This window comes from Rosa rugosa, chromosome 7 (assembly GCF_958449725.1).
Source record: "Rosa rugosa chromosome 7, drRosRugo1.1, whole genome shotgun sequence".
NCBI lineage: Eukaryota > Viridiplantae > Streptophyta > Magnoliopsida > Rosales > Rosaceae > Rosa > Rosa rugosa.
In genome coordinates this window covers 40,336,408-40,349,613 of record NC_084826.1, presented here as the reverse complement: position 1 = coordinate 40,349,613, position 13,206 = coordinate 40,336,408, and the positions used below count along the sequence as shown (strand labels likewise).

The window sequence follows — 13,206 nt, the reverse complement described above, 5'->3', positions numbered from 1 at the left end:
ATTTTTCGTCGTCGTAGTTATATTAAAAGGGAATCAAATATATAACAGGTGTAATTCTAATCATATTTTCACCGGAGGAAAAATCAGAAAAGTTACAAATAAAATGTAAATTATCAAGGACTTTTGAGTTAAAACTCAACACTTACCGGGTGGTTAAGTTGAGACAAAATCTTTTGAGAAAGAGAATAGAGAGAGAGAGAGACAAAATCAGTTTTTGAGAAAGAGAATAGAGAGAGAAATAAGGTGTGCGCGATTTGTTCCGAAGAAAATAAAAAATCTATGGTGGGCGCAGAGGCGGGTAGAGTGAAGAGACGGTGGTGGATCTGATGAGCAATTCGTGAATCAATCGATTCGATAAAGGAAGAGGCTAAGACTTGATTTGATATGATGAGGACCATAAGTGGATGGCGTCGCTTCCTCATCCTCGTCCCTCTTCTTTTCTTTCTTGCTCACTTCTTCTCTGGTAATCCCCCCTTTTCTTTCTTTCTTTCTTTCTCTCTCTGTTTGTTCATCTTTTCTTTTTGTTTTCAGTTGATCAATTGCATTACAACCCACGACCTGTGCTCAACAAACAAAGCAAATTCAACCACTTGGTTCTCGGACCTGCTGCCGGCCAAGGCTTGACCAATCGTCTCCAATGCCAACCCCAAGGTACCTTCAAGCTTCCAAGCTTCATTTCACTTGCCTTTCGTCTCTCCCTACTTACGTCTCTCTCATATCTACAGGAATTAAAGCTCTTAACAAAACCCATTTCTCCTCTGCCACTGCCCCTGCACTTGATAACATTCACTTTGTCACCGTCTTCACCCTATATAATTCCACCCCTCCCGATGATCAGTTATCAAACTTGGTTACAGTTGGCAATGCTTCTTACACTAAATTGGAGAGGTCTATGACCATTCTCAATATTTTCGTTAACTTCATCCAGGTACTTTCTAATTCAGCTCTCCTTTCTCCCCTGCACAATGAATTACTTAGTAACATTTCATATCGTGTCTAACAGCCTATGATTACTATGTATCTCTTCTTGTTATCTTTAGACCTTTGGAATATGAATTCTATATGATATGGATACTTTGTCAGAAGGAAATCAATATATGTTTTTTTTATTCTTGTATCTTGTTCAATGCTTAGCCTGCAATGTGTATTTTCCAAATTCATGTGTGTACTTCTTTCGTACTTGCAGGTGGCAATGCCCCGGAGCAATGTAGTGATTTTAACTGACCCAGCATCTGATCTTTCAATGCACAGAAATGGGGTCACCATATATCCAATTCAAGGTGAATATTCGCGAGACAAGTTGATGCTTCAAAGAATCAGGTCTTACATTGTAAGAGCAAAGTATTTAAATTATAACTAAAAAAAAAAAAAACATGTTATTCATCTTTAGCTATGCTTCTGAGGACATAGTTCAATTCATACGTTTGAATTAACCAGCTCCTGAGCTTCGTTGAGGTCGTTCTCTTATATCGCTTATTTCATTTGTTTCAATTCACCAATTTCCAAACTTGCTTTTAACTGATTTTCCTGTGGCTGACTGATGCTTGTGTTTGGCCATCCTTACCTTGGGCCTTTCATCCCTCTTTTATTTGGTTATTTTGACATCAATATGTAATACCTCTTGACATGTGGTAATGGCCTCCTTTCTTGTGTAAGAAATTTCTGCAGCTTGCAGCTTTCTTTATCCGTATATCACTTTTGATGCATTTTGTTCTGTTTGTAACCTTTTCTGCATTTTTGGGTTTCTAAAATGTTAACCACAACCACCTTGTGTCCTCATTTATATCGCTATATATTCTGTTTATCTAGATATTGAGAGAACAGACTAATACTTTATAGTTAGGGATATAAGTGTACCCAAGCCTGAAATTGTGTATTTATCATCATCTAATATATTTTCTATCAATGCTCTAACTTAAATGCTGCATCAAATTTCTGTAATTCAGGCCTTCCTAGAAACAAGGATGGAGGAGGTTTCTCAGAACCAAGGTCATATTCATCATTACATCTTCACCGACTCAGATATAGCCGTGGTTGATGATCTAGGACATATATTTCATGATTATCCAAATTTTCATCTGGCACTGACCTTCCGGAACAACAAAGAACAACCTCTGAATTCAGGATTTATAGCAGTCAGGGGTACTCCTGCTGGCATTTTAAGGTGCGTCTGTCACATTATCTCGTTTTCTTTTTCATGTATGCTCGGCTGGGTTGCAAGTTGCAACAGAACAGATACAGAGAAAGTTTATCTGATATCCGATAGTAAAGGTAAGATGAAGCCTAGTAAGATGAAAAAAAAAAAAATACAAAGAAAAAATAAATTGTGGAGTCAAGTTCAAGGTGTTTTTTGTTTTGTTTTTGTCATCTATCTAGTCAATATGCACCGTTTAAGACAATATGTCTAGTTTTTGGTATTGACAAGTTTCTTGCAGTTACAGAATGATATTAGTTTCTATGTTTGTATCTTCTCAGAGAAAAAAAAAATGTGTGTATCTATCTCATATATTAAGCCAATAGCCTTTTCAAATGGTTAAATTTATGAAAATCCTGTTGTACCCTTGGTTTATTAATTTGCAAGAAAAGCACAATTTATCATAAAAAGGCAAAATTGATATTAGCCATAAAACTGGAAATAACTACCCACTATACATTACTTTTCTTTTTCTTTTTTTCACTAACTCCTAAAAAAAAGGCCAGATGACACAGATGGAGTGTGTGTTACGAGGCTAGTATATAAGTATACAGATTGCTTGGTTTTGTCAAAGTTTAGGACTCCCAAAGTGAAGCTACTCCAATACTTTGTATATATAGCTTTTTTGTTTTTCCGGCAAAACTTTCTGGGGCTATGGCCCCCTGTGGTTTACACTGGGTTCCAACCCTGTTTTGGATCATCTTCCACATCTCACTTACTGGAACAATGCAGGGCAAAGACTTTTCTACAAGAAGTACTGAAAGTTTACAGGTCAAGGTACATGAAAGCTTCACGGATGCTTGGGGATCAGTTGGCCCTTGCCTGGGTGGTCAAGTCACACCCATCTTTTGATCCAAAGAAATTCACTAAAGCCCAAGCTTTCATAGAAGATATCGGCGGTGCTGCAGTGTTATTTTTACCCTGTGCTGTATACAATTGGACACCACCAGAGGGTGCAGGTCAATTTCATGGCATGCCCTTGGATGTTAAGGTACACTGCTATTCTCCTACGCACGAAACCTGGATTTTCATTTCAGATGATTTCCTGTAGTTTTACTGATGAATTGAATGTAGAAGCAAGTTTGATGCTTAATGGTGCTTGTTATGTAAATTTCCAAGTCTTATATCATATGCTTGGTATAGGTCATTCATTTCAAAGGATCAAGGAAACGACTAATGCTCGAATCATGGAACTTCTTCTGTGCATCTTCTGACATTTCAGATATGTTGTGTCTGATATTGAAGAGTGGGAGAACGAAGTACGATTTTTAACCAACTCGATTTTGTTTAACATAGTTATGAGTGGTACCTACAACAAATTCCATTGAACTACCTGCTGATCTAATTTGAAGAAAGGAAGTATGCTCTTTACCGCTCACAACAAATGGCAGCACAAGGTAACTACTTTCTCGTCAGCAAGGTTATGGTGGCTGCATCAAATGCTATTTCATGTGTGCTGGATGGATTTGATAGAGAAAAGGCATGGTTACTGGTGTCTACTTAACCTTGCACTAGCCCTTTCTTCTTCTTCTTCTTTTTTTTTTTTTTTTGGAATTTCTTGATATTTTTCTGTATTGGTAGTGCAAGTAGATGTCGAATGATTCAAACCTCTGAAGTACAATTATAGATTTTTTTTTTTTGAGAAGAAAAGTATAATTATAGAATGAGTGTTTTATTCAAACCTCTCTTCCCATCTCCCTCCTTCCCTCCCTTGAAGAAAATTTGATATTAGTTTAGATAACAACTAAAACAAGGGTAAATGCTTACATTGTAGGACTGTTGACTTTCATGGTATACCATGAAATCTGAAGTACGATTTCAATCCGCATTGAGGTGCCATAAGTTTTAGTACCTCAATCCGCATTTTTATTAAAATTTCTTATGTGCACGACACATTTTGTTGAGAACTATCCCTAGCCATTTGGAAAGTTAATTTCTTATTCTCGAATGCTTGTGCTTGTTGGGATAAAAGTGCCAATGCTTATCACCCGTAGTTGTCCGCCCGAAAAACGGCACAAACTATAGAAGCTTAAACGTGTCAATGCCTATTATGAGTTAAATGTTATAAAGCTTCCAATTGGTAGTATAAATTTTTTTAAAGCATCATTGGATATCTTCTGTTCATGAACATGAACTCTAAAATTTTCCCAAGAGCCATATCGTGTATCAATTGAGTTCTTTGTATAACTACGGAGATACTATCATGTATACAACAATGAATCAATCACACTTCCGTAATTGTTCAATTAAAGAAATGTCCCTGGAAGCCACTCGACAATATACTCGAACTCTCTGGCTTAAATACTTGTTGATCAAGTTATGGTTCGCAATAATTGTTTCAACAGGATTGGGATAACTGTGAAGACTTGAACTTGGTTTAAGTTAATAAGTCTAGTTTACTCTACTTCTAAACTATGTTATAGCTATATACTTATTTGTTTTGGTAAAAGAAGGGCCAAATATAGAGGTCTAACTTTGTGTATGGGGTCATGAATGATGAATTGCTCAATCCCTGCTGATTTTGGTTTTTGTTTTTATAACTCAAAAACCAACTTACTTTTGTTAAAAAAGTACTAGAGTAGAACACAAGTACTTTTTACAAAGAAAAGCAAATATTAACCTGTATACAATCACTGTCAAAAAGAAAAGAGATAATACCGATTGTTCATGGTTTCAAGAAGGGTACATAGATAGCTACAAAGTACTATATCTACATTAATACATGTTTTCATAAGCCACATTACATCAATTTCTTGTTCATGATTTGTACTTATAGCTTCCTTGACTTGCTGCCATTACATTTTGCAAAAGTACCAAAATTTCTAGCAAATGCTTAGCTAATTGTGCTTCTTCTTCTTGAGTTTTCTTTGGCTGGAAATTTTGTTAAATCCTGCAACACATACACATAAACAGATTAGAGAAAGAAAAAAAAAAAAAATTCTAGAATGCTATTGACAGGACCCGCCCCGGATTTCACCCTGAAATCCGAGGTGGCCCTGCGGGGCCCACCTTAGAGATAACTCTACCGAGAATTGGCCGAGTCACCCCTAAAGTGAACTACCCAAAACTATTAACTCACAATATATCAGAGCCAAACGAAGAAGTGCGGAAGCTATTCGTCCACTATGCCTCGAACCACGTACGCCCGACCTCAACTAATAACTCCTGCAAACTGGGCATTAGAAACCGAAGGGCCCAGGGGAAAGTAGACGAAAAACGTTAGCGTGAGTGGACAAAAATAAACAATTTAAAAGAAAAAGGATTTCATACTTTCCCACATTTATTTCCTTAAAAACCGATGCATGCAACAATTAGAAAAACACATTTAGCTTTAAATCCAAGAATTCCAAAACGATAAATCGACTAGCCTCGCTAGTCACCACATTCGAAAACTATATAGTAAAACCAAAATCTCGTTTCTCAAGAAGATAAGACCAGCCCCGCTGGCTACAGTGAAAATCGGACTAGCCCCGCTAGTCAAGCAACGATAAAATATGGGGAAGAAGTTTCACCATACGAAAGAAGGGAGCCTCCCAGGCTCGGGTCGGAGTGTCCCACACTCTGGAGCATCCCATGCTCTGCTCTTACTCACCCACAAACACATAGTAAGCAGGGAGGAGTACTAATAGGCTAGCTAGCAATAAATATGACGACCCAGGTATGGCGGGTAAAAACCATTAAAATCCAGTAAATCTATAAGGCTTCCCCATGTCCCACGAATAAAGAAAACACGGGTACGATTCCCAACCGTACCCGGAAATTCTCATAAAAGTCGTATAAAGCAACAGCGTGTCCCACACGCTAAAAGAATAACTAGATTAACAATAAGGCATTCCCAATGCCAAAATCGAAAGTCAATAAATAACAAGAAATATAATTCCATCGAAATCCCATTTCGAAAAATATTCCAGAAATCTCAATATCGACGAATAAAATATATTAATAAATTCCGGAAATCACCTCGGAAAAATAATTCGTCGAAAATTACAAGTTCAAATCCGAGCGAATAAAACTCACGTTCCAAAAATCATGATGGAAAATCCAAGCAATATTCCAAAACCGAAATCATATCCGAAACTAAAATAATATGATAATTAATAAAACATTAATTCGAAAAATAAATGCATGCATCAATATTCAAAAACAAACGTCCACTCACAGTACTAATGGGCGACCACGCAAACGAGTTCCTTCATCTAGCCGTAGCTCGCAACATTGCCCTGTACACAATTATATTTCCGTAAACGGCAATCCGATAAAATAAATACGAATCTAAACGAAACCCGAAAATCCCTATCTCCATTACTTCTCAAATTCCACCCAAATCTCTTCCACAACACCAATTCCTCAATTTACATATTCCACAATGAAAACGAGGGAAATCCGACGGCCGGATTTCCCACAATTCCATCACAAAACTTCAAACTTCGGGAATTCACAAATAATTCCAAACTCCTCCATAATTCACCAAACTTCACATACAAGCTCTACAACATATATACAATTTAATGGGCTAAAAACTGAAATTAAAACATTGCCCTATATGCCTCCACGCGCCACCAACAGTGGCAGCGCGTGGGCCCCACGCACCGGCGGCCACCACCTCCGATGGCCACCAAATTTTGGCAGCACCACCTACTCAACAGACCCAACATTTTTCACAACTACAACAAGTTCCAATTTTACCTTGAAGGGCTCCAATTTGGCCGGTGAAAAATTTCCAGAAAACTCCAAGAACCCTAGAAATTGCAAATCGTTAATTCGACCTCTACACTGCAAATTGAAATGAAAGACCTTAGGGGAAATGATCTATGTCAAAAACCGAACCTTCGAAGCCAATTTGGTGGCCGGCGACGGCCGGAATCGCCGGAAATCGACTGAAATCCCGATCTGCTACAGTAACCTTCACAGCACCAAATCGAGCTCTTCCGGCCAAATCGCTGCAAAACACCACCACAGACGTGACAAGGGTGAAGAGGCGAGCCAGCTGATGCCCGGATTCCATCGTGGGGTGGCCGGAGGAGGAAGAAATAGGAGGAGGAAGAATCGGGCCGAAGAGGAAGAAAAGGTCGGGGGAGAAGAGAGAGAAAAGGCCGGTAGGTTTCCAAAAATGGAAACTTACCACAGTAACTTTTCAAATTTATACTATCTACCATGAACAGTAACTTTACCCTTTTCGCTTATAACTTTCGCATACGAACTCCGATTTTTACGTACCACATATGCACGCGCTCGGTTTAACGTCCTCTACAACTTTCATGAAGAACAATTTCTCAAATTTTGACCCGAACAAAAAGTCAACTTTTAGAGCCACTAAAAGTGCTGAAATGACAATAAAAGTGAAAATAAATATCGTTTACCGTCCAAATGACTAGTGAACCAGTGAATTCAGGTTCGGGACGTTACAGCTATTTTGTTTTATCTAACTGCTGTATCACCTAGTAGCTTGAGGGAAGCACATGCTTGTACACCTCTAACCACAAATAAGAGTCTACAGACATAAATTTAATTGTGTGCTGCAAGTGGCTGCTCTTAGAGCAGTTTAAAACTTGGGCAGCAAGCTCAAAACAGGAGCTGGCAATTTGGAGATAATCTTCAGGTGATTTTTTCTAGCAGGAGCTGGCAATAAGCTACTCTCAGGTGTTTATCTAGTTGACTGGGCTAAGCTAGAGTAAACAGGAGAGGTGGCTAGTTTACCTATAGGTTCTAATTATTATATCTTCTAGTATAAAAGAGGTCTTTACCTGCAGTAAGAAAACACAAGTTGGAAAACAGAACAGAAAACAATTTAGAGATTTTGGAAACAGCAAAGTCCAGAAACAAGTTGTTAGAGATCTGGAAACAAAGCTCCAACTTTACTAAACTAGGTTTAAGGTAGGGGAAGTTTTGGGGAATCTCAAGTATGATTTTATATATCTATTTATATGTTTTTGAATGATATTTGCTGCTGATCAGAATGTTTATGATATGTGAAATATATGCTAGTTCATTATCATATTGTTTTTTTGATATTAGCTTGAAGAAAGAATGAAAGTAGTTGTGTAGTTGAGTCTAATACTTGTAAGGGACCAGCAATGTCAGCCTATTGTATATACATTTGGGGAGAGAAGCCCCTTCAATCACTATTGATAAAATGATCTTATGTTTAGGCAAGAGGACACTGGTGACTGAGATTAGTATAAGATCACTAACAACTAGAAATTGAGTCATTTTATGTTTTACACCATCATTACATCATATGTATGAGATTTGCTCTACTGAGCTTTGAGCTCACCCCTTTTATGACATTGTGCAGATGATAATCTTGAGGGTTAGAACTTAAATTCTGGAAATCTAGATCTAGGAGAAGGAGAAATAAACTATTAGCTTGCCGTTTTGGTTTATCTTTGTACAATAAAGCTTATTTTATAAGCTTGCTTTCGTTTATCTTGTAAGAACAGACCTATGTAATAAAGTGTGTCACAACAAAGTCACCTCTGATTCTTATTTTTCTATATAGTTTTTATTTGCCAAAGTGTTTCTTATCTTTGACAACTAAGAGCTATTCACATCCTTACTCGAAAAAAAAAAAAAAATTTCAGATTTTCGGATTAGGGTGTGACAATAACCTAAGTGACTTAATATAATTTCATATGACACACATTGAGATAAAGATTTGTGTGACAAAAGAACTGGATTGCATTCTAACTAAACCAAGGTTTGGCAGAGTATTCCGATAACATCACGAATACTTCTATGCATTATGGGTACCCAATGCATGTTAAAAACCCTAGCTCTGTGAGTTAGAGCTTTTCCAATAGTTTCCTAAATTTTGTTTTTTCTCTATTTTAGGGAAAAATATGCATTTTTTTTTTGCTCCAACAGATTCTTTCTATACTTATCTCTATTTTACAGAAATTGAAGAGAGAGAAAAAAAATCCCTATATTTATAGCAAACTCTAAAATTATAGGGAAGTGTTTAAGGACACCTAAATTGTGTGTCTGGCCCAAACTCTAGTTACTTGTCTGAGTTGTAATAGGGTTAGTCTTTTAGATATTCTCGGAGATATCTTCGTAGATATCCAAATCATTGTACGAATTTGTTTCCTTATAAGACTCTGATTCTATGCTTGTAATCCTCTATATAAAGAGGCCTCTATTATCAATGAAAGCATAACTCATTCTCCGAATTCTCTCTGTTGTTCTCTGCATTCCTTTTTCCTAAAACACATTATCAGCACGAAACCCTAACCTGAAACAAATAGACAAACCCTGAAACAATCAAACTGTTTCAGCTGTCTCGGAAGGGGTTCGATCCAGCTAAATCATGAGATGTTCTGGTTTGCTACTATCGCTATCGGTCTTGCTTATCTGTAAAACAAACAAAGGTCAGAGGGAAGACTGGGTGTGCCGGCCTTCAACTCTCCGATGCCTAAGTCAGTATCGTTATAAGATAATGATAATGGAAAGCGATAGTATACAGTTACCTCTTTGAGTTGTTGGAGACGACCTTAATGTAGCAGATTTGTGGAAGCTTGGTTCCGTTTCTTTCAGTGTGGGACGATCGGAGTTCCCGATATCGCCTTGGGGGGTATCGGGACCCTCAGCTAGGAGCTTTCCCTACCTTTGTATTGGCGATATGAGTCTTGTGCTTCCGATACTTGTGCCTAGGAGGTATATGCATACCAACAAGTCCCCCAAGTCCCTGATCAAGAGTTCTCTTGGGTGGGGAGTTTGTCTTTGGTAGAAGTATCGGAAGTGCAAGACGAGTACACGGCACGTGACTTCCATACAACCATTACCCCCAGTCCCCCCCCTAAAAGGAGTATTGGCTGGGGTGAGGAGATCATACTCGTAATTGGCGTTGTGTCATTATCGCGGATCTATGGTAGGGTTTCATGCGTCTTTTGGTCCATACGTTATGCCCTAGTGACACGTGTGTTGTTGTTATTCATTTTTCGTGTGCGGGAAGTCCAGTGTACTAGAGTTCGTAACATGTAATAATGGCGTAGTGGTATTGAGTCGAGGCAACGGCGCATGTCCTTTGTAACGCTCAGAGATGTCGGACACATGATGAGATCTGGTGTCGTCGTCCTTGCACGTCCAACGGTCCCTGTATTCTTGAGGACCCTATATATGGACAGAGGAGGGAGATGGGGGCGGTTATTGTTGCTCTATTTTTGTTGGAGATTGGGATAAGAACTGGTTAAAGTTAAAGACTTTAGCGTTCCGGGGGCTTGAATCTTTTGTTTTGTAGTCAGAATTCCAGGTTGTGTGCGTCGCTGTCTCTGTTTTTCGGTTGGAGGAGTGAACAGGTACGCTGTCTCTTGACTTTCCTGGGTTTGTCTAAGAGCATTTGTGTGTGTGGGTGTTGTTAAGGGGGTCGTTTGCCGGAACTAGGGTTTGCCGGTAGGTGTTGGGTCGTCGTGGATACGGTTGATCTTTAGGGAAAATGGATTTTGGGTTTGGCTGGACTTGCCGTTGTGGCCCCGGGGAGGGTTTTTAGATTTTGAAATTCATGGGGCTGGTCTGGGAAGGCGATAGTCAGGGAGCGATTGGCTAATTTTGGGTGTCGCTCGCAGTATGGCACGGGAGTATCGTGGTGGCGGTAAGCGAGAGGGTTAGTCTAGTGGAGGTGGCGAGAGTGTTTCTCGTGGCGTTGTCGAGGGTGTTTCTTGCGAGCGTTGTGATGGTGCTCCTCGCGGAAGTGTCGTGGTCGCTTCTCAAGGTGGTGGTGAGGGTGTGTCCCGAGGAAGCGGTAGGGTTGCTCCTCGCGAGGGTGCCGTGGGTAAATTCCGAGGTAGCGGCAAGGGTGTTTCCCGAGGAGGTGGTGAGGGTGCTCCTCGTGGGGGTGCCATCGGCACTTCCCGAGGTGGTGGCGAGGGTGCATCTCATGGAGTTCTGAGTAGGGTTAAGCAAATTGGGGGTTCAGATGTTCCCGAGGTGGAGAATGTTGAAGTGTTGGAGATTCCTCACTCGCCACGTGGGCAGTTGCTACTTGGCGAGGTGCCCATTGATCAGCCGGGTTCGAGTATGACGGAGGAGCAGATCACCGAAATGAGGACGACCTGGGGCATTCCGGATACTGTGTTGTTACGCCCCTTACAGGATGGTGAGTGTTTTAGCCACCCCGAGGTGGGGTGGGCGTGCTTTTATGAATATCAGCTCAAGTGTGGGTTGACGTTCCCGATACCGGAGGAGCTGCAGTATCTGCTGTCGTGTCTGAATATATCGTTGGGGCAGCTATCGCCAAATGCATTGAGGCAATTGATGGGGGTGTTGTTGTTGTGGAAGCTCAGCAGAGTGCTATGTCCCAGCATTGGCGAGTTTAACTCCTTGTTCAAGATGCAATACTCTACGAAGGCTGGCAATAACAGGTGCGTTAATTTTAGGGCGCGTGGCCGCTCGATTATCGAGGACCTTCCGTCAAACATTTATGCTCGCTGGCGGGGCAGGCCTTGCCTAGTTAGGGGCCGCTGGCAGAATCCAGACATGGTGCACCGAGTTCCGACTCGTTTCCAGCCTATATGTAAGTATCGTGATTGCATTTTTGGTGGATTTTGTCATTGGTGTGTGCTAACAGCGTGTCTTTATATCGTAGTGAGGCAGGAGACTGTCCTGACCATGCTAGAGCAGAAGCATGTGGTGAGGGTGTTGGGCGCGTTTCCCATGGGGACGAGGGGGTTCTATCGCCTGTGTAGGCTCCCGATATATGAGAGGTGGGAGCTGGGGAGGCGTCTGGGTGAGGGGCTGTTTATTGTTTATGGTGTCTAACCATTCTTCTATTTATGGTCCTTCGAACATTATTTTCTTGTGTTGCAGCGGATATGCCTAGCGAGGCTGCTAGCAAGAGTGATGCCCCAGATACGGAGTTGGATACTGATGTTATCATCAGGGAGTTGTTGCGAGAATCGGAGACGGTAAGGCGAGTTGACGTCGAACTTCCTGATAAGAAAGTACGTGTGACTGACCATCGGGTGAACATGGTGTTGCCCGACGAGATGTACCTGAGGTTTCCCGATACTGTGTTGGAGTATCTCAACCAACAAGCCGAGAAGCAGGCAGGTGCTGAGGGGCAGGTGAGTCAGGGCCATCCAGAGCCAGGTGTTGGGGCCGCCGCTCAGTTTCAGGAGCAGGCGGGCGAGGCTGGTCAACATTCCCGAGTACTCGTTGAGGAGCTCCAGTCCCCGAGGTTCTGGAAGGTACGACGCAGTCCCCCCGAGTCTCGATGGGAGGGGTGGAGTGTGGCGTCGTGGACCGGCCATTGGAGCCGGTGGGTGAAGTGGAGATCTCCGTCGAGGAGTTATTTGAGAAGGTTGAGCGGCGCCAAAGCGATACCAGTGCCAAGGCTCGCCTGGTACAGGATGCCGTGTTAGAGCAGCTGGAGACTGTCTTTGGTGACGAGATCGGCGGCCCAGTATCGCGAGAGGTCATTACTATTGATAGCGGGGAAGCGAAGGCCGTTCCGACTGTTGAGCTTCCGGAAGCGCAGACTGAGTTTGGAGGTGAGATTGGGGGTACCCAGGTTGTCGAGACGGAGACCCACGTCCAGGTTGGCGAGGTGGATGGAACCCGAGTGTCGTATACCTGCGCCCGTACTGACGCAGCTTCGCCTTGGGAGTCCCCCAGTGGGTGTTATTGTCGATGCCCGTGGAAGTAAGAGGGCTCGGGTTGACGGTGTGTCGCGCTCGAGGTCTACAAGTAGGGGTTCTCGCGACGAGGTTGCGGACGGGCTTGCACTCACTCTCGGCGAGATTAGAATCACAGATGGTGCCATTTTGCACATGGTGGCCGACTTACGAAATTGCCATCGTGATCGCAGTCGTGTGAATGTTGAGGATCCTCGTCTTGGGTATCGGGAAGCGTAAGAGAGGTTAATGAGGGTATGTATCGTGATCCATTTGCATGCTTTCATTGCCTTTTGTCATTTGTGAATGTTCTAATTGGGTGGTATGCGATGTAGGCTGTGAATATGAATTACCAAACCTCTGCCGAGCTGCTTGCTCATTTTGATCTGGAGATAGCCCGGCTGC

The 13,206-nt window shown here is 41.6% G+C and overlaps 1 protein-coding gene across 1 annotated transcript; it reads left to right on the top strand.

Moving 5' to 3' along the window:
• Positions 1-204: 204 nt before the first annotated feature.
• On the top strand, positions 205-3,696 carry LOC133722564 (uncharacterized). The gene is made up of 7 exons (XM_062149447.1): positions 205-463; positions 532-651; positions 726-928; positions 1,187-1,330; positions 1,947-2,164; positions 2,927-3,185; positions 3,338-3,696. The coding sequence occupies exons 1-7, from the start codon at positions 385-387 to the stop codon at positions 3,464-3,466; spliced, it is 1,152 nt and encodes a 383-aa protein (XP_062005431.1). The 5' UTR covers positions 205-384; the 3' UTR covers positions 3,467-3,696.
• The last annotated feature ends 9,510 nt before the right edge of the window (positions 3,697-13,206 follow it).